The sequence below is a fragment of the Aegilops tauschii genome, chromosome 4, assembly GCF_002575655.3.
Source record: "Aegilops tauschii subsp. strangulata cultivar AL8/78 chromosome 4, Aet v6.0, whole genome shotgun sequence".
NCBI classification, from domain to species: Eukaryota; Viridiplantae; Streptophyta; class Magnoliopsida; order Poales; family Poaceae; genus Aegilops; species Aegilops tauschii.
The window spans coordinates 301,785,531-301,807,799 of record NC_053038.3 but is presented as its reverse complement, the minus strand read 5'-3'; the positions used below and the strand labels follow the sequence as shown (position 1 = coordinate 301,807,799).

At 46.3% G+C, this 22,269-nt stretch overlaps 2 protein-coding genes across 2 annotated transcripts; both read left to right on the top strand.

Moving 5' to 3' along the window:
• Positions 1-10,804: 10,804 nt before the first annotated feature.
• LOC109755800 (large ribosomal subunit protein eL19z) lies at positions 10,805-13,097 on the top strand. The gene is made up of 5 exons (XM_020314688.4): positions 10,805-11,029; positions 11,987-12,109; positions 12,306-12,619; positions 12,738-12,793; positions 12,883-13,097. Exons 1-5 carry the CDS (start codon positions 10,918-10,920, stop codon positions 12,905-12,907), a joined length of 630 nt encoding a protein of 209 aa, XP_020170277.1. The 5' UTR covers positions 10,805-10,917; the 3' UTR covers positions 12,908-13,097.
• A 4,148-nt stretch (positions 13,098-17,245) lies between these two features.
• On the top strand, positions 17,246-18,118 carry LOC109755769 (RING-H2 finger protein ATL2). Its single transcript, XM_020314663.2, has one exon. The coding sequence runs from the start codon at positions 17,399-17,401 to the stop codon at positions 17,876-17,878; it is 480 nt and encodes a 159-aa protein (XP_020170252.1). The 5' UTR covers positions 17,246-17,398; the 3' UTR covers positions 17,879-18,118.
• The last annotated feature ends 4,151 nt before the right edge of the window (positions 18,119-22,269 follow it).

The following is a 22,269-nucleotide window of genomic DNA, read 5'->3' as shown; positions in this document are numbered from 1 at the left end:
CATACCTTTCAACTAATGATTGATGGTGTATGTTTTCCTCGAGCATACAACATTATATCATTTGAATTGACAAGTGTCATCTTCTTGTTCACATTATTGTGGAAATCCATCTGTTTGGAATTCTCGATGAATTGTCGCTGAGCCCATCAGCCACCTCCTCATCCTCTCCTTGGGTTAATGATGAACTCTTGTTTCAGAACTCGCTTCCATAGTTCATTTCCTGAAAATCTCACAATGTCATCTCGTCAATTGTGTTGCACCTTTTCTCCTCGGGCCTCACTAAGTCTGAGTTATCCTGACACCAATCAGATCTGAATCTCGGTCAGATATGATGGTTGGAACATATTTCCAAGAGTTATAACATTGGTCTTATGTGACCCGGTAAGGTGATGTCGTGCCTAGCACACCTGGCCGGTTGGCCCTATTGTTATAGATTCCTTTTCAGCAAGGTTATCCATTCTTCCATGAGGAAATTGTAAGACTTATTCTACAAGTTATTCCTGATGGATCCTTTGTGTTTCCAAAGTCTGATCTTCACCTGATGACCATGATAATGCTATCTCGAAGCATGTCTAAGGTACTCCGATTTTCAACAAGAACATTTGAAGCCCAATGCTAAAGGTTTCCTGCTCAGTTATCCAAACACCGTTGTATGGGTAATGTCATGAAATTTCTCTCCCCTTACCTAAAGAGTTTTCTACATTATATCCTGTCATGGATATCATGCTCTGCTTGTCCTTGGGAAGGATATACCCTTGAAATATGTGTTTAAACACATTTTCCTTTCCATTGTTCTGTTTACTCTGATAATCATATTTTCCTTTCCATTGTTTTGTTTAACCTTTCTTGTAATCTGACTTAGCTGAGCAGAGATAATTCCCTGCTTAGTTGAGCACCTCGTTGTACCACTCTCTTAGTAGACCATGTTACTTTTGTTGATGACATTTCGGTAGCCACCGATGGATGAGAACTTTGCCTATTGGTCCGCCTTGTTTCAACGAGCAGGGAAAATGGTTCTCTTCGTCCCTCGCCCTTGGTACCAACGTGTTGCCGACATAACTGACAGGGTACTCTCTAACATGCCTTGCTATCATGACCGTGCAAGATGTCACTGCTCCTATAAAAAAAACACATGGTGGGCCCATAACCCACAGTTCCACAGGATCGAAACCTGACTCTCTTGTACACCCCTGTTCCCAAGGTTATTCCTCACGCTTGGCTTCGTATGTAATTCACGTGCCACCTTTCGTGAGATCATCAATTTTGGTATCAGACACAATACTTATTCCTGTTGCTCTGAACCCTTCAGGCATCGAACGATTGCCTGCCCGCTCGAAACTTCCTCATGATACCTCCTTACTTTGCTCTCGATATTGTCTTAAATTTCCATTCGAGAGTTACTTTCCGCCACCTTCCCCGATGTTATCAACCAGATAGTCAACCGTTCAAAGGTCTGTTATTCCGAAGTTACCCCTTGTCCTTCATACGTACAATGAAGACCCGGAAGAAAGGATGACGACTTCATCATGATGACCTGAAGCGGAGGAATAAGGACATCAATGTATTGGACCGGCCTCTTCGAGAAGAGCAAGCCAGAATGAGAAGACCCGCTAGATTCGTTACCAAACCTTCCTCCCTTACACAACCTCTTAAATCTCGGGACGAGATTTCTTGCAGTGGAGGAGAATTGTGACGCCCGGATAAGTAGGCCACAGTAATCCCACATTAATGGTGCCACGTGACCATGGTTACTATTATTAAATTCGCGTTAGTTCAAAATCGATCCAAATTCAAATAGCATTTAAAGGCAAAGAACAAAAGTTTTCAAATGCTAAAACCAAAATGTTCGGGTTGTGACAAATATTGCATAGGTAATTATAGTGAAGAACCCATATTTAAATAAAATGTTTAAATGCACTATAGTGGATAAAACAGCGGCAAAACAATTATTTAAATGCTTTTAAATACTAAACAAACATTAACTAGCTCTTTGGATCACCAAGTTTGTTGAGGAAGTGGCCTATGTTAAAATGCTAATTTAGGAGCGGGCGTTATATTTTTGTAAAAGGATTTACTAACTAAAATAAATACAAAAACAGAAAAGTGAAATAAATAAAAGAAAAAGAAAATACAAAAAAAAAATAGAACCCCCCCACTGGGCCAACCGACCCAGCTTCTAGCCAGGCCAGGCCCAGGCCGGCCCCCTCACTCCATAACCCCCTGCCCCGAAACCCTAACCGCTGACCCGCACCCACTCCCCCCCACTCCCTCGTCTCTCCCTCTCTCCCCCGATCCAGATCGGATCGGGTCTGACCCCGTGGCCGTCGCCCGGAGCCGCCTCGCCGGCCCCTGCCCTCTGCCTCGCGCCCCCGTCCCCTCTCCCTTCACGACGCCCCTCGCCGTGCCGACCACGACTGCGCCTCGGCGCTCGCCACCGACGCCGCCCGGACCGCTACCTCGCCGGAGGCCGCCATCACCGGTCTTCCTCTCCGTCTATGTCGACGCCGTCGTCCCCGTCCCCCACCACGAGCACCATTGCCCCGATCCCTGCACCGCGCCGTGAGCCCCCTCTTCCCCTCTCTTCCCTGCGCCGTCGCCCCGCATCGCATCTGCGGCCGCGCTACCCAGCCGTGGCCTCGCCGCCGCCTCGCGCCATTGCCGCTCGTCGCGTGCTACGACGCCGCTCCCGCGCCCTGCCTCGCTCCGGGGCCGCGCTCGCCGTGTCCGTGACCCCTGCTGCGGTGCCCTGCGTTCGCCCCGCTTCCGCCCCGCGGTGGCCCTGCCGCAGTGCCATGCCCCCGCGCAGTCTCGGCGCCCGGCGCCTGCCACCACAGCCGCGCCCTCCTGGGCGGCCTCTCCCGTCACCGACAACCTCTCCCCGCACTGGGCGGGTTGCGCCCCTGCGCCCATCCCTGGCCGGCGCCGTGCCCCGCCGTGGCCGCCAGCGCCCACGCCCGCGTGCCCCTGGGCATGCGCCCGAACGGGGCGCGCCCGTAACCCGTCGCCCGCGCCCTGTATGGCCTCTGGGCCAATGACAAACGGGGCCCACGCCCCTGAGAACGAAAATGAAAAAAAGGTTTAAAAAATGAAATGATAATAATAAATAAAAATATTAAATAGTTAATTAATTAATTAACTTAATTAATCTAGTTTAATTAAACATATCCAATCCTGCTTAATTAAACCCTAATTAACCTGTTTAGTCTATGACAGGTGGGTCCCATTGGACCCACACGTCAGTTGACCCAGTCAAAGCCCTGTTGACTGCTGACGTCATGCTGACGTCAGCATTCACTATTCTGGATAATGTTGATTTAAAATAATTAAGTAAATTCTAAAAATGATTAAACCTTTTAAAATTAATATAAAATAAACTGTAGCTCGGATGGGAAAAACTTTGTACATGAAAGTTGCTCAGAACGACGAGACGAATCCGAATACGTAGCCTGTTCGTCCACCACACATCCCTAGCATAGCGAACACGCAACTTTCCCCATCCGGTTCATCTGTCCGAAAACGCGAAACACCGGGGATACTTTCCCGGATGTTTCCCCCCTTCGTCGGTATCACCTCCTACCGCGTTAGGGCATACCTAGCACCGCGTTTTGCCTCCTTATGTTTTGTGATGCTTTGTTTGCTCCGTATTTACTGTTTCTCCCCCCTCTCCTTCTCCGGTAGACTACGAGACCGACGCTGCTGCTGCCCAGTTCGACTACGGAGTTGACGACCCCTCCTTCTTGCCAGAGCAACCAGGCAAGCCCCCCCCCTTGATCACCAGATATCGCCTATTCTTCTCTATACTGCTTGCATTAGAGTAGTGTAGCATGTTACTGCTTTCGGTTAATCCTATTCTGCTGCATAGCCTGTCATTGTTGCTACAGTTGTTACACGTACCTACTATCCTACTGCTTAGTATAGGATGCTAGAGTTCCATCAGTGGCCTTACACTCTTGTCCGTCTGCCATGCTATACTATCGGGTCGTGATCACTAGGGAGGTGATCACGGGTATATACTATATACTTTATATACATGACACATGTGGTGACTAAAGTCGGGTCAGCTCGTTGAGTACCCGCAAGTGATTCTGATGAGGGGGCTGAAAGGACAGGTGGCTCCATCCCGGTAGAGGTGGGCCTGGGTTCCTGACGGCCCCCCGACTGTTACTTTGTGGCGGAGCGACAGGGTAGGTTGAGACCACCTAGGAGAGAGGTGGGCCTGGCCCTGGGTGGCGTCCGCGGATACTTAAAAATAAAACGCTTAAGGAGTTCTTGGTATTTGATCTGAGTCTGGCCATTTGGTCTATACGCACTAACCAACTACGCGGGAACAGTTATGGGCACTCGACGTCGTGGTATCAGCCGAAGCCTTCTTGACGTCAGCGACGGAGCGGCGCGCGCCGGATTGGACTGGAACGCCTGCTAGGCTAGGTCTGCTTCCGGCCGCCCTCGCAACATGCAGGTGTGCAATGGGCCCAGACCCCTGCGCCATAGGATTTAGACCGGCGTGCTGACCTCTCTGTTGTGCCTAGGTGGGGCTGCGACGTGTTGATCTTCCAAGGTCTGCCATGACCCAGGAAAGTGTGTCCGGCCAAATGGGATCAAGCGTGTTGGGTTATGTGGTGCACCCCTGCAGGGAAGTTTATCTATTCGAATAGCCGTGTCCCTCGGTAAAACGACGACCCGGAGTTGTACCTTGACCTTATGACAACTAGAACCGGATACTTAATAAAACACACCCTTCCAAGTGCCAGATATAACCCGGTGATCGCTCTCTAACAGGGCGACGAGGAGGGGATCGCCGGGTAGGATTATGCTATGCGATGCTACTTGGTGAACTTACCATCTACTCTCTTCTACATGCTGCAAGATGGAGGTGGCCAGAAGCGTAGTCTTCGACAAGATTAGCTATCCCCCCTTATCATGGCATTCTGCAGTTCAGTCCACCGATATGGGCCTTTACACATATACCCATGCATATGTAGTGTACCTCCTTGCTTGCGAGTACTTTGGATGAGTACTCACGGTTGCTTTTCTCCCTCTTTTCCCCTTTCTATACCTGGTTGTTGCAACCAGATGCTGGAGTCCAGGAGCTAGAGATCCCGAGGATGATTCTACATGGAGTTCGGCTTCGAGGAGTAGTTAGGAGGTCCCAGGCAGGAGGCCTTGCCTTTTCGATCGTTGCTACTTTTGTGCTAGCCTTTTTAAGGCAAACTTGTTTAACTTATGTCTGTACTCAGATATTGTTGCTTCCGCTGACTCGTCTATGATCGATCACTTGTATTCGAGCCCTCGAGGCCCCTGGCTTGTATTATGATGCTTGTATGACTTATTTATGTTGTAAAGTTGTTTTGTGATATCTTCCCGTGAGTCCCTGATCTTGATCGTACACATTTGCGTGCATGATTAGTGTACGATTGAATCGGGGGCGTCACAATTTGATAGCACACAAGGTATCCCTCCGGTATCCGGGAGTTGCATAATCTCATAGTCAAAGGAATATGTATATGACATGAAGAAAGCAATAGCAATAAAACTAAACGATCAACATGCTAAGCTAACAGATGGGTCTTGTCCATCACATCATTCTCCTAATGATGTGATCCCGTTCATCAAATGACAACACATGTCTATGGTTAGGAAACTTAACCATCTTTGATTAACGAGCTAGTCTAGTAGAGGCTTACTAGGCACGCGGTGTTTTGTCTATGTATCCACACATGTATCAAGTTTCCTGTTAATACAATTCTAGCATGAATAATAAACATTTATCATGATATAAGGAAATATAAAATAACAACTTTATTATTGCCTCTAGGGCATATTTCCTTCATGACTTCCTCCAACTTGTTTTCCTGCTTGACAAGCACTACAAAGTCTATCCTTGTCAAATATGACATCTTTAACACCAAGGACATGATCACTTTTGATAAGCTTATCAAGATTTCGCATGCCCACGTGACCTAACCTTCTATGCCGCAACCAACCTTTAGAAGATTTAGCAATTAAGCAAGTTCTAGGTTGAGCTCTTTTAGTGAAAACAACAATGTATAGATCACCTCTATGTATACTGGTAAAGACCATAATATAATTATCTCTTCGAAACACTTGGCAATCTACTTCAGTGAATAGAACATTGAAACCGAAATCGGCTAGTCTAGATACGGAAAGTAAATTGTACCCAAGAGATTCAACGAGCATAACATTTTGGATAGAGGTGTCATGTGAGATGGCTACCTTACCAAGGCCAACCACCTTACCCTTTGAGTTATCACCAAAAGTGACATACTTTCGGGGACCGTCGTTTTCAGCAAGCTCACGAAACATGTCCTTATCTTCGGTCATGTGATCGGTACATCCACTATCAAGAACCCATTACTTTCCTCCGGCCATGTAACCACGAAGGTTAGCCATAAGACCAAAGTGTCTCATTGACTCATCAAGATCAAAGTCACTATCATCATCCTCATCATAATATCCATGTTCAACATCATCATGTGATTGATCATCACCTAGAGAGAGTGATTCATTAGATTTATGACCATGAGAATGTGCATCTTTATGAATTCTAATGACTTCTGAAATGATGCTACTAATGACTCCAACATCTCCTTTGGCACGCATAAGGTCACGAAGCCCAAATAGACAATCACCAAATTTAGGATCACTAGGATTCATTTTATGAAAAGCTATGGACTTTTGAAGAATCTCATCTAGATTTTTCAAGGAATAGTTTGGAAAGTGATCCTCAAGGTATCTCCATATAGTATAAGCACATTCAAATGTAGGCAAGCATACAAGCAAATTTCTAGGCAATCCTCTAATGATAAGATCGATAGCTCTAAGATTGCGGGTCATGTCGAGATACTCATCGGGGGTAGGATGCAAGGGATCAATAGGAGGCGCACAAGGGCTAGTAATATACTTGTTCAAATGATATTCACTGAAATTCTCAAGCATCTCATTTTTTCAAGCATTATAGAACTCTCTGTCAAGCATAGGCCCTCTAAGTCTAATACTCCCAATCGTAGAATCATCCATCTTCCTCCAATGGTGATTAAACCAAAGCAATGGAGACCAATGCTCTGATACCAATTGAAAGGATCGAGAAGATGTGTCTAGAGGGGGGTGATTAGACCCTCAACAAGAAAAAGTGATAGTTTTTAAGTTCTTCAAGTTGAGGTGGAGTTTTAGCACAAGTTTAAGCATTCACAATACATTTCAAGCAAGCATGGAAGAGTACGAGCAGCGGAAAGAGTAAAGCATGCTAATTGCAAGAAAGTAAAGGGATGGGATTGGAGTGTGCAAACGCAATGAAGACACGGAGATTTTTGGCGTGGTTCCGATAGGTGGTGCTATCGTACATCCATGTTGATGGAGACTTCAACCCACGAAGGGTAACGGTTGCGTGAGTCCACGGAGGGCTCCACCCACGAAGGGTCCACGAAGAAGCAACCTTGTCTATCTCACCATGGCCATCGCCCACGAAGGACTTGTCTCACTCGGGTAGATCTTCACGAAGTAGGCGATCTCCTTGCCCTTACAAACTTATTGGTTCAACTCCACAATCTTTTCGGAGGCTCCCAAGCGACACCTAACCAATCTAGGAGACACCACTCTCCAAAAGGTAATAGACAGTGTGTTGATGATGAACTCCTTGCTCTTGTGCTTCTAATGATAGTCTCCCCAACACTCAACTCTCTCTCTCTCAGATTTGGCTATGGTGGAAAGATGATTTGAGTGGAAAGCAACTTGGAAAGATTCTTGTGGTTGGATTGGAATTTCTTGGTCTCAACACATGAGTAGGTGGTTCTCTCTCAGGAAATGAGTAGTGGAAGTGTAGGCACATTCTGATGGCTCTCTCACAAATGTAGAAGGGGGTGGAGGGGTATATATAGCCTCCACACAAAATCCAACCATTACACACATTTGACCCAACTCGGTCAGACCGAGTAGAAGAACTCGGTGAGACCGATTCAGTTCAAAATATGAACGTTAGGAATCTCGGTGGGACCGACTGGATCAACTCGGTGGGACCGATGTGCTAGGGCTTAGGGCAAACATCAACTCGGTGGCACCGACTGCATCAACTCGGTGAGACCGAAGTGAAGCAATAAGGCAACAAAGAGGATTTCAAGCAAACTCGGTGGGATCGATGCACATTTCGGTGAGACCAAAATAATTACAACATGCAATAGAGAGTTTGCAGGGCCATCTCGGTGAGACCGAGATCCGTATCGGTGTGACCGAATTGTCTAGGGTTTCTCGCAGTGGCTAGGTCAAATGAACTCGGTGGCACCAGATAGGTCATTTCGGTGGGGCCGAGTTTGACTCTCAATTTTGGGCATATTTGGAAATGAGAAAGTGGTTGAGGGTTTTTGGAGCAATATCACTAAGCACTTTGAGCAAGTAGACCATTAAGCAACACCTCATCCCCTTTTAATAGTATTGGCTTTCCTATGGACTCAATGTGATCTTGGATCACTAAAATAGAAATGAAGAGTCTTGAGCTTTTGCCAATCTTTGTCCTTAGCAATTTGAAGGGGTTCCACATCCTCTTGTCCTTGACATATCATTGTTGAACTTATCTGAAATATACTAGATAAAGGTATTAGTCCAACAAGAGATATGCTAACATTAATTACCAAAATCACCCTGGGAGCACTTGTGCTTTCAAGGTAGTGATGAGAGCGCTGTCGTTGCCAGTTTTCCTACCACGACAGTGAAGAGTAATAGATTGACCGATGGGCTGCTCTTTATGGGCTTTTCCACCAACGCATCAATTACGAAAGACATAAGTGGTGGGCGGGGAAGAGTAATAGATTGACCAATGGGCTGCTCTTTATGGGCTTTTCCACCAATGCATCAGTTACGGAAGACAGAAGTGGTGGGCAGAGTTTAATCACAGATTTGTTGAAAATAAAAGATAAATGATTGATGAGATTGCACTATTGTTGATGTGGCATGAAGCTGATATGGACAGCGTGCATGTTGAGAGAATTGGTAGTAGTGGGGATCAACTTCTTAAAAATGTAAGATGTGTGCACTTTTGAAAGAGAAGGGAGTTCTATGTTGGGCGATATATTCTTAACTCCGAGTACTGTTGCTTTTCGATGTGGACATAAACGACTTGGTTGCAACACCAGTGTGGTATGTGTGGTGGGAACGTCATCAACTGACTCATGGTGAGCAGCTTCTTGAGCTAGCCAGATCAGCCCACGCAATATCCATGTTGGCAAGAAAATTCTCAAGAGCAAAGAAGAAGGGTGGTGGTCGTATTCAGCATAATGGATGGGTAAAACCGCCAGAAGGATGTGTTAAGTTAAATATGAACGTCGCGTTTGACTCAGACAGTGGATCAGGAGGATCCTAAGCAATTCTTCGCGATGCAAATGGCGCTTTCCTGGCTGCCTCATGCAGTCACATACCGTTGGCGAGAGGACTTCGAGATGGCCATGTTTTTGGCGGCTAACATCGGATGCCACAGTCTTGTGGTTGAAGCTGACTGCATGGGAGTCATTGAGCTGATGTAGAGTGGCGAAAACTTCCTTAGTCTGGCAACAACAATTTTTGAGGAGTGTACCTTTTTATGTCGTTCAACTCGGTTAAGTTTAATCATTGTCCTAGGGAGACCAATATGGCGACAGATGTACCAGCTAGCAAAGTGGCCAGCGAACCATTGCATGGAATTATGAGCCTCCATGTTTTTTGGTTGATACTTTATCAAATGATGTATCAATTCTTTGAGATGAAATATAATATTTCCCTAAAAAAAGTATCGGGTGAAAACAACAATTAATGCAAACTTGGAATATGGGCCATTAGATCAACCAGGAACGACACCGATCAAACGCGGCATTATAATCAGCCACTTATACGCGATTTTGTATAATCCCCGCTCTTGAGCAAATGACATTTGGTTGTCTTTATCTCAAAAATTCACTTTGGCACATGAAAGCATATGCTCCTGCCTTTTTTTCAAAATTTCAGAAGGTTCCAAACAAAAAATTGATGCATATATTTGATATTTTATGTGCGTATGCCAAGTTTTATAGAAAATCATTATTATTTGTGGCTTGTGTAAAAAAATGTCTCATGAAAGTTCTTTTTAACACTGAATTTTGTCTTTTTCACATGCGACATAAAAGTTGCCGGTTTTTTGAGAAACGACTTTGTGAGCTCGTAGAATGTCGAGATGTACGCGTGGAATTTGTTGTCTTAATTTTGTGATATTTCCAAATATGTTTAAAACACATTTTAATAAACCAGGAGCATATGCTCTTGGCTGCCAAAACGCCCCGTCTCCCAATACTTTTTTTGAGGCAATAAATTAATAAAAAATAAAATAACTCACCGCATGTCATTGGACCAGCTACACGCTTCTGCGATATGGGCCAGCAAACCGAGATAGAAAAAGAAAAGTGAAGGCCCAGGAAGGCGCAAGGAAACCCTAAGCTACCGAGCTACTTCCTCCTTTCCGGTTTATAAGGCTCAATTCAAAAATCTCGCCAATCAAGATAAACGGTGAGTGATGAATACTTTTTATAGTTGGCAAAAATACCCAATTAATGCTCTCGTTTTCCTCAAAAATTATGTTTATCAATGTATTAATTGCAATACATGCATATATAAAGTACATGTATCGGTCAATTTTCTCTTAATACTTGCATGCAATGATTTAATGCACCTTAAAGGGGAACAACCAAATTGAGCATTATAAAATAAAAAAACTAAAATTTTAAGATAAGCCTTATAAACGGGGGAAATGATGGAGTGCCACTTGAAAAAAAAAAAGCTACCGAGCTATAAAAGCCTCCCGCGCCGCCCCTCGCGCAAACCACCCCCAGCGCCTCCACCACAGCCACACACCACAGGTAGGGGAGGGAGGAGAGAAGAGGAAGCCGAGAGGCGGCGGCGGAGATGGTTTCCCTGAAGCTGCAGAAGCGGCTCGCCTCGAGCGTGCTCAAGTGCGGCAAGGGCAAGGTCTGGCTCGACCCCAATGAGGTCAACGAGATCTCCATGGCCAACTCTCGTGAGAACCCCATTCCTTTCCCCTACCTCCTCTTATCGTGTCCCTGGTTGCCATGTGGTGCGTGGTACCTTCAGATCTGATGTTTTGGTGCTGATCTATGCGATGTGGCTGTTCGAAAACTATTTCCATGTCAATTCTACGGACAAGTTCTCTTGTTATGGTAGCATGACGAGTTGATCGGTGGTTTAGTTGTGGTGATGACATGTAGCATCGGGTTGGAGCCGTTTGGATTGTCTTCGATTAATTAGGCTTCGAACCATGAATGCTTTTGCGGTGTGCAGCATTAGACCTATATATGAACACCTGGATTAGTTTTTAATGTTTTTTAGAATGTTGAAATCCGTAGTATGTAGTCTATACATGTCTTGCCTCTCGTAGTGGAGATCCATACGCTATCGTGTTTGGTTTGCATCGTATTGGGGATTCTTGGGCGCCTGTACTCATGAATAAATGATAACTGTGAATTCAACGTCAAATTTGTTAGAAACAATTTTCATCTGCTCCGAACAGGTAGTACTCTACTAAAAGCACTGTTCACCTTTTCTGTATAGGTTGAACTTTACCCGGACACACCCCTTGCGGAATTCCAACTAAGATGCTTGTTTGGTTGTTACCTGAAGTGGGTATTATATGAATTTCAGTGTTTAAATAATCAGTTTGTCTAATTCACATCTAGATGTTTTTTAAGGATGTCACATCTAAGCTCCTACAAATATATAATGCAGCAGCAAGAAATAAAAAAAACTAAAAAAAAAGACCACAAACAGAGTGGACATCAGCTTAGACTATGTCACATCTAGATGTGTCCTAGACAGACCCTTAAATAATTTGATTCGCCAAACTAATTAAGTACTTTTGATTCTATGGTTGTAAATATGTTCCTTATCCTGAATAGTGTTGCTAAGCTGTTTTCTGTATTGAGCAAGACGCATGACAGTTCTGTAATGTTGTATGCAGGCCAGAACATTCGTAAGTTGGTTAAGGACGGGTTCATCATCAGGAAGCCCCAAAAGATCCACTCAAGGTCCCGTGCACGCAGAGCCCATGAGGCAAAACAGAAGGGCCGTCATTCTGGATGTGGTATATCAGTATAATGAACATCTTTTGTACTGTAGTACTCCCCCCTCCCAAATAAGTGTCAACTTTACAAAGTTGAGAGACACTTATTTTGGGATTGAAGGAGTATATCATTGCTTATGATCAGTATAATGAACACCATTTGTACTGTGGTATTTCATTGCTTATAATCTCCATATTAGTCTTTGTTATTTTTTAGGTAAGCGCAGGGGTACCAGGGAGGCTAGGCTTCCCACCAAGATTCTGTGGATGAGGAGGATGCGCGTGCTCAGGCGGCTGCTCCGCAAGTACCGTGAAGCAAAGAAGATCGACAAGCACATGTACCATGACATGTACTTGAAGGTCAAGGGTAACATGTTCAAGAACAAGCGTGTGCTTATGGAAAGCATTCACAAGTCAAAGGCTGAGAAGGCAAGAGAGAAGACGCTCTCTGACCAATTTGAGGCTAAGCGTGCCAAGAGCAAGGCAAGCCGTGAAAGAAAGATTGCCAGGAGGGAGGAGAGGCTTGCTCAGGTCTGATGCCCAATGGTTCAAATTTTGTTTCTTTTTGTCAGTTGCTTGCCCATGGGTCTTAACGTGGTCTGTTGATGAAATTCTTCAGATTGTTTAACATTATATTATGTTTAAACAGGGCCCAAGGGACCACTCCGCACCCGCAGCAGCAGCAGCTCCTGCCCAACCTGCAGCGTAAGTATATCTTCTGTTTTGACCCATTTTTATCAAGGGAAATTTCCTGTTTAGCCCCCCTGATCTTTTGTTTATCCCTGATGTTGCAGGACACCAAAGAAGGCAAAGAAGTGAAGACCTGACGTTTAAGCGTTCTGTTTACTGGGTGAAATCAGTTTGTTCTTAGCTAAAGTTTGAAGTATGAACTGTTTTGTTCAGTCTTTAAGTATCTTTATCCCAGATACCCTGGATACAATGTTTCATGCTACTGGATGTAGTATTAGATGCGTATGCAAAGTTCCTTATGAAATGTTGTTGCTTAATGCTGATCTCTATTGCCTTGCGTTTATATCCAAGTGGTTTTGGTATGTTAGCTTGGTGTATCTTTTACCATGAGGACAGAATTTGAGCCGACTGCGATGATCCTCCTCGTCCATATGGATGTGTCCGGTTGCTATCTACTTCAGTGATCTAACGCTCTTATAATACTTTACAGAAGTAGTTCCAAAAGACGTCATACATTATGGGACAGAGGGAGTAGATTGCTTGTTATGATTCATTACTCCCATCTTTACAAAATACTCCCTCCGTCTCAAAATTCTTGTCTTAAATTTGTCTAAATACGGATGAATCAAGTCACGTTTTAGTATTAGATACATCCGTATCTAGACAAATCTAAGACAAGAATTTTGGGACGGAGGGAGTATATGTTTAGATCATTAATGTCTAACTAGATGATATATGGTTCTGTGTTATACTGTAAATGCTGATTAGCTTATATATTTGGTTGATCTTTGTTAAACTTCAACTTAAGATACAAAACGAATAGGACTTGCCTTTATGGCTGATTTAAAATGCTTTTAGACTGGACGTCGCAGTTTCCTAATCCTCCGAGCCACCTTATAATAAAGTGACTACATATTTGATCCCTTGAACCAAATTTGTAACATCGTTTGGTACTCTGCTTAGCTGGCTGGCAACCCTCCATGGTCCACCGGCCATTGCCTGAATCTTCTAAACCCTAGCCACTCACCGCTGCCACCCATTCTCTTTTGAGAAAAGTATATTTTTCGTCCCTCAATTCTTTTAAAAGTATAGAAATAGTCCCTCAACTCAAAAACCAAGAAAACCTAGTCCCTCAATTATCAACACCGGATACTTTTCGTCCCTGGGCTCACTCCAGGTGGTTTTGAGCTGACGTGGACCCGGTATTGACTGCTGACCTCCCCACCTCATACTGAACTGGTCGCCGCCGCTGCATCTCCTGCTTGCCGCTGCCGCAACTTTGAAGAAGGCGACGACACGCACGGCACGTTGGCCTCCGCCACGGCAATGGACGCGGGGTTGTGTGCGCAACCAGCGGCGCATGCGGTGCCTTGCAGGGTAGCCCGCCACGGCGGTGAGGCGTCGTGCAGCAAGCACAGCGGTGGACATGGGTGTGTTCAACGGCTTTAGAAGGACGGAAGGACGCTGGTGCTGGTGCTCGGCCAAGTGCTCCAGGTTCCGGCAGGGGAGCTCCAAAACAGCATGAATGTCGCCTTCATCGCCTGCATGGGTGGCATTCTCGTGTCGCTGGTGCTGGTACGGAGGAGCATGTGTGGTGACCTGGGAGCTATAGCACAGCGAGGTGTGCCAGGCTGTGCGCACGCCCAGCGGCGCTGAGGCACACAACGGCTTGGAGCGGCGCACTGGGCAGTGCGCGACATGGGCTCGACGACATGCCATAGCTAGCAGGGCCACCGATGGTGGCTGCTCATGGCTCGTCGGTTGACGACGATGCTCGGTTGTGGCGTGGTACAACGGGCACAAGGGGAGACAAAATGGAGAACATGCATGCCAACTGTTGGACGAAATGCCAAATCGTGAGCGAGCTCGAGCTAGCTGTCGGAAACTTGCCTCTGTCTCTGAATTCGCCTCCTTCGTGCGCCTGGGCTTGGCCTCTGGCTCCGACGTGGTCGTGGTAGTGTAGAAAGTGAGAACACGAGATGGATTGAATGCTTGTATCTATCTCCCAAGCTAGCCTCCACTAACCATGTACTCCCGCCGTTCCAAATTACTTGTCTTAGATTTGTTTAGATACGGATGTATTTAGACTCATTTTAGTGCTAGATACATCCGTATCTAGACAAATCTAAGACAAGTAATTCGGAACGGAGGGAGTACATGCCGATGCGGTAATAGCGCTGAAGACTAGGCTAGGTTGTTACAACGAGCAACGGGATGAAGATAATCACGTGGCGGCAGTGGGACCTGAATATATGCTTCAACAGGTAGGAGAAGACGAGGGAGAGACCAGCGAGGAGGTAGTGGCGGGAGGACAGGTGCGGTGGCTCTGGCCGCGTCCTGGCGAAGGCGGGTGTGGTGGCTACCTGGCCTCGTCCCGGTGAAGCACGTCACGGGGGCGGGACAGATTCAGACCCGTGTGTCCGACCTGATGCTGACGCGGCGAGGTCAAAGGTCAATATCGGGTCCACGTCAGCTCAAAACCACCTGGAGTGAGCCGAGGGACGAAAAGTATTCGGTTTTGACAATTGAGGGACTAGATTTTTCTGGTTTTTGAGTTGGGGGACTATTTCTATACTTTCAAAAGAATTGAGGGATGAAAAATATACTTTTCCCTTCCCTTTTCTGCTAGTTTCACGGCTTCACCAGTCCTTGGCGCAACCGCCTCGCCCGTTACCATGGTGCAACGCTGCGTGATTCGGTGCGCCATTCAACTACCTTGCCCGTTAGCTCGAAGCTGCCGACAACGACGATGAGCCGACTCGAAGCTGCCGACAACGACGATGAGCCGACGCCACGCATTCGCCTGCTGCCAATGACCACAAGTCCGTCGGCTCTCCGACACGAGGGTGATCGAGCTCTTATCGAGTAGTAATCGCTTGTTCCAGCTTAGCTAGCTCGATGTAGCAGTGGTACTGTTGTTGTAGCGATGTTTAATTATGTTCATTTTAGTGTTTAATTTTGTCATTTAATGTGCTTCTATTGTTTAATTACGCAATGAACTAGACTAATTTGTATGCAATTATTTTTTGGGGGGAAGTGTTGTGTCTTGTATATTATGGATTAAAAGCTAGTGAAAGTTTAGGAGATTGAAAAGTAAGGGAAGGGCTAAAGATGCGGAAATGTTCTTATGTGGTATCTGGATCCTGACCTTAGCATCTGTTGTTATATTGTCTCTCTTAGGCCAAGTTCTTTTCCTTGAAATATTTGTACCTTGTGAAAAAGTATAGACGATCTCATTTAAAATCATACAATTCCATCGAAGTATGTGTTAGCATTACTTTGTCTGGATTTTTTTTTTGAGGTGAGGTCAGGAGTATTAGAAGAACACTGCTACGGACACACTTACCAGCAGAAATTTGCAGGACATGTCATATCACGCCATCCTTGGGCAAGTCTAAACAGCAGCAGGCGCTTCGATTAGCCATTGTGCCAGTGTCGTTCAGCAAAATGTCATGCGTGAAGTACTTCCGTATTAGTAATACCTAATTTCCCCCCTAATTATTGCAATGGCGCAAGATATACCTATTCTATCATGCTGATGTTTGGCTGCTAGACAGCTCAAATAATACTCAGGGCACGTCACTGACATAGCCAGGATATCCTGCGTTGTTAACGGAAATCCGGCCAAACATAAAGGAAAAAAAGGATCACTATCCGCGTACCGGCCTTGTGGGGACTGTGAAGCGTGTGATGGTATATTTTTTTCATTTGGATGAAGGAAAAAATGTCTTTGTCATGATTGATCCATATTTTTTGCTTATTTTTTGAACATAGTACAAACGTAGATGCTCATACATAAGCATACCCTCATCCTTATGTACGCACGCACACTCTATCTCTATGAACACCTTCGAGAGACTGAGCCGGCACATCATCTTTTTTTTTGCGACTAGGCACATCATCTTAAGATTGTCGAAGTCGTCACATTCATAAATTTGTTCAGGGAAGGTGTACAATGCATTAGAAAATAACCCGAAGGAAGATACACTGTAGTAGTGAAAAGTCGTATCCCTCTTTGAACAAAGAGATTTTCACCTCGTACCGAGGATGGTTGAAGTAACCGGAGAAAAGCATGTCGATCAGTCATCGGGATGCTCAAACTGGCCGGGGGGAAGCATGCCGAATAATATGACGAGGATACAGGTTGATGAGGCAACACCACCAGACACCAGGATGACCGCGCAATGTTGCTATGCAATTTCGTTGTCAGTAGCCTGGAGCAGGAAACACAGATAGATTGGAGACGTCAAGTTTCGTGGCAGAACAATTTCAGTTTGGGTAGGCGACAATCTCTGACCTGCAGTTGCGCTGCCACGGTACAGACGGATCAAAGGTCCTCGGCGCCGGCACGGCACGAGTGAAGCAGCTGCAACTACTAGGTCCTACAAGTTGCCGGCTATCGGCGGCTTTTAAATAAGCATGCTAGAGTGTCGTCGTTTCCAGTGGTGACGGCGACGCGCGTGTCCATTCCATTGTCGCAACCTCCTTCGTTTCATCCTTCGCCACTCAATAAATGTTCGTTGCTGTCATACATGTCGTGCCAAACCAACCCATAACTAAGCACCTCTTGACTCCCGTGCTTCCTGCCGGAGTCTCCGTTGATAAACCACCAAGCCATTGATGGCCAGGCGATGGCTCACGTCGGACGCGAGCGCGCCCCCTCCGTCGCAGCATTCTGGGTGGGACGTGAACCGGTCGGCCGTGAAGGTTGCCATCGTCGGCAACGTGGTCGTCGTGCTGCTCTTCTTCGTCGCCATCGTCTGGCGCCTCTTCTTCTCGGGGAGAGCTCAAGAAGGCGCCGGCGGCGGTGGGGCGGTCATTGCGCCCTCCTCCGGGGAGAGCTCGCCGTGCGCGTCGCCTCGGGCTAAAGGGCTCAGGAAGGAGGACCTCATGTCGCTGCCGGTGTACGTCCACCGCGCCTCGGCGGAGGACGGCGGCAAGGTGGAGTGCGCGGTGTGCATCTGCGAGCTCAGAGACGGCGACACCGGCCGGCGGCTGCCGAGGTGCGGGCACCGCTTCCACGCCGAGTGTGTCGACAGGTGGTTCCGCTCGCACGCTACGTGTCCACTCTGCCGCGCTCTTGTGGCGGACGGCGGCTGATCCGGTGAGGTCGACCCTGATCGGTGATCCATAAGCACTAGTGATTTTCTTGTTCATGTTAACCTTTTGACGAAACCAATGTCGTTCGCTATACCACTTCCCTATTGACGTGTATCCACAAGCACATGCTCGACATTCAGGGTGCAGATTCTCAAAAAGAAAGAAAGACATTCAGGGTTCAGGCCCATCTCAATACATGAAGGGCCAGTTCTTTTCGCGCAAGATTTTATAAAATTAAAATTCTGAAAAACTTCCCACAGAATCTGCTTCTCACAGAAACTGTCATTCAACTTTTTTCTGAGATAGCAGATTGTGGTACGAGTTTTTTGTCACTGAAACTGTTTGCTATACTACTTCCTTATTGATGTGTACCCACAAGCTCATGTTCGACATTCAGGGTTCAGATTCTAAAAAGAAAGATTCAGGGTTCAGGCCTTTCTCCACACGTCAAATACTTTCTCTGTTTCAAAATATAATGCATATTTTATTTCAAAAGAAATTTTATACATCTACGAAGAGACACGTAAACTTCCTGACAATAACCCTCCTCCCCCCTCCCCCCGGCCGAATTTCAGGCGGTAGGGCTGTCCCGCCCTTATCTACAATCATATTTCTCCACGTGGCACATAGATCTAGCATTGCTCATTTTATTTTCTAAAAGTCAAATATGTCTACAATTAATCAAGTTTAAACACAAAACATCAACATCCACAACACAAACTAGTAGATAATATAAAATTAGTATCATTAGAGTATCTACAGCCGGACTTGGCAAATCCGGCCGTCAAACGCCCGCAGACGCGCCCAGGAGCGTGTGTGGGCACTGACCGGGCACCCTTCAAATAATGTAATCCATATCCGAACACCTTAATTATCATATCTCAAATCCATACAAACTCATGCAACTACGTCGATGCACACACATCGTCCGGCTACTCCATCAGTACTAACTAAACATGCCATCGGACTATCAAAATTTGGCATGTTTGACTATGGTGGAGTTCATCCACGGCTGCCCTTGCCCTTACCGGAGCCCTTGCCATCCTTCTCCCGGAAGTACCGGTCGAAGACGCAGGGATCGAGCCAGATCTGCTCGTCGCCAGAGCCGTCCTCGCCCGCCTTCTCCTCCTTCAGTGGCAGTCCAGCCATGGAACGGATCGCCCGATTCTACTCTCACGCGAGGGCGTGCGTGTTCCTCCGCTGCCGTTTCTTCACAATACGGGCGCAGATGGCTTCCTCCTCTGCGGCCGCCCGCACCGCCGCATCAGCCGCCTCCGCCGCCCATTTCCGCCGTGATATGGGCCTCAGTGGCCCTTATCCTCTCCTTCCCACGGCGGGTCGCCCGTTCCCGGTGGGACTCATAGTGTGCCCGACCGGTGATGGGGAAGGAGAGGTGTTCCGGCTACCGGGACCGCGAGGATCCAACACCAGAGGATCCGAGCGCCCGGTAAGCCGACGCTATGGCGTCGCGGCGGACGGATCCGTCCGTCGGCCGGATCCGTCCGTCGGCCGGGGGCTTTCCTCCCGTGAGCGGCGGACTGCTATTGCCTCCTCCAACCCGCAAGGGATGACACCCCAGTCGACGAATCCGGAGTGGTCGGAGTCTGATCCACTGCCTGCCATGCCAGAGTAGGCCGAAAACCGCCGGAGGTGAGCTCGGGTGGCGGAGGGGAGAGTGAAGTGGCTAGGGTTTGCTCCAGCAAGCGGATGGAGACAAATATATGTGAGGTCGGGTAGACCAGCATGGGACGGGTCCAACGTGGCGGGCGTGCCCGGGTGATATGTCTCCAACGTATCTATAATTTTTGATTGTTGCATGCTATTATATTATCTATCTTGGATGTTTATATGCATTTATATGTTATTCTATATTATTTTTGGGACTAACCTATTAACCTAGAGCCTAGTGACAGTTTTTGTTTTTTTCCTTGTTTTTGAGTTTCGCAGAAAAGGAATATCAAACGGCGTCCAGTTGACCTGAAACTTTACGACGATTCTTTATGGACTAAAAGAAGCCCACGGAGTACCGGAGATGCACCAGAGGAGTCCCGAGGCCACCACAAGGGTGGGGGGGGCGCCCCCCAACCTTGTGGGCCCCTCGTGGACTCCCCTGACTTGTTCTCGACGCCAACACCTCTTATATATCCCCAAACCTTCAAAACAGAACCTAGATCGGGAGTTCCGCCGCCGCAAGCCTTTTTAGCCACCAAAAACCAATCGGGACCCTGTTCTGGCATCCTACTGGAGGGCGAAATCATCACCGGTGGCCAGCTTCATCATCCGGGCGCTCTCCATGACGAGGAAGGAGTAGTTCGCCCTCAGGGCTGAGGGTATGTACCAGTAGCTATGTGTTTGATCTCTCTCTCTCTCCTGTTCTTGGTTTGGCACGATCTTGATGTACCGCGAGCTTTGCTATTATAGTTGGATCTTATGATGTTTCTCCCCCTCTACCTTCTTGTAATGGATTGAGTTTTTCCTTTGAAGTTATCTTATCGGATTGAGTCTTTAAGAATTTGAGAACACTTGATGTATGTCTTGCATGTGCTTATCTGTGGTGACAATGGGATATTCACGTGATCCACTTGATGTATGTTTCGGTGATCAACTTGCGGGTTCTGTGACCTTGTGAACTTATGCATAGAGGTTGGCACATGTTTTCGTCTTGACTCTCCGGTAGAAACTTTGGGCCACTCTTTGAAGTTATTTGTGTTGGTTTGAATAGATGAATCTGAGATTTTCTGATGCATATCGTATAATCAAACCCGCGGATACTTGTGGTGACATTGGAGTATCTAGGTGACATTAGGGTTTTGGTTGATGTGTGTTTTAAGGTGTTATTTTAGTACGAACTGTAGGGCTGTTTGTGACACTTATAGGAATAGTCCAATAGATCGATTAGAAAGAATAACTTTGAGGTGGTTTCGTACCCTATAATAATCTCTTTGTTTGTTCTCCGCTATTAGTGACTTTGGAGTGACTCTTTGTTGCACGTTGAGGGATTGTTATATGATCTAATTATGTTATCATTGTTGAGAGAACTTGCACTAGTGAAAGTATGAACCCTAAACCTTGTTTCCAAGCATTGCAATACCGTTTCCGCTCACTTTTACCACTTGCTACCTTGCTGTTTTTATATTTTTAGATTACAAAAACATATATCTACTATCCATATTGCACTTGTATCACCATCTCGTCGCCGAACTAGTGCACCTATATAATTTACCATTGTGTTGGGTGTGTTGGAGACACAAGAGACTCTTTGTTATTTGGTTGCAGGGTTGCTTGAGAGAGACCATCTTTATCCTACGCCTCCCACGGATTGATAAACCTTAGGTCATCCACTTGAGGGAAATTTGCTACTGCCTTACAAAACTCTGCACTTGGAGGCCCAACAACGTCTACCAGGATAAAGTTGCGTAGTAGACATCATCGGGCGCCCCCGTATCCGCCCCATATTTTGGGCTAGATATGAGGGGTGCCGTCAGCCCGGGCGTTTGAGGCCCATTTGAGGCATCCGTCTGGATCGAAAATACATGACCAGTCAGTGACCGCCGCCCAGACGTTTGAGGAGGGTTTGAGGCGCCCGGTTGTAGATGCTCTTAGATTCATCATGAAGTATACTTTTATTTTTTAATTTTTTTAGTATTTTAGATGTCGATAGTTTATGGGACGTGCTACGTGTCGCCGGATGTTCTTTGAAAATCGGCCGGGTCGCGACTCGCCTAATGTGTTCGATGTCACCCGTGGGATCGCCCCCCTTGTTTAATGCTTTAGCAACTAAACTATTCAATGCATTGGTGAGTTTTTTCATTTAATTGCTTTTGCCTAGGTTCACGTGCTTGACATTAGTTTTTCCTGGCAAACTCACCTCTCTCCTTTTTATTACTTTGCACATCAGATTTTTGCCTACATGGCAGTCTTAGCACCTGTATAAAATGGAGCATTGGGAAGGGCCTTAGGGCCCAAGCCTAGATCCTTTATATCGTGTACACCAAGGCCCCAAAAAATGCATGAGAACTATATCTCACTTGCAGCAATATGTATGCTCCCCTCGCCTGAATCTTTTCCCTGCATGCTACACTACCGGCCTAAACCATTTTCATTTGTTCCCTTGCGCGATCTCAGCATTGCTTCGCTCGTTCATTTTTTTCCTTTTCCCTGATTTTCTTCGGTTTTTATTAGTTTCTTTGCTAGTTTTTACTGGTTTTCTTCGAATTTCCTTTTTATTTTTATTTTCCTTTTCTTTAGTTTTCTATGTTTCTTTCTCGTCTCTTATCGCTTTTTTATTTTTTGTTTTTCTTTGGATTTTACTATTTCCTTTGTTTTGCAGCGATTTTACTTTGGTTTTTCTTTTTCTCGTCGTTCCTTTCGTTTTTCTCCGGTTCTCTTTG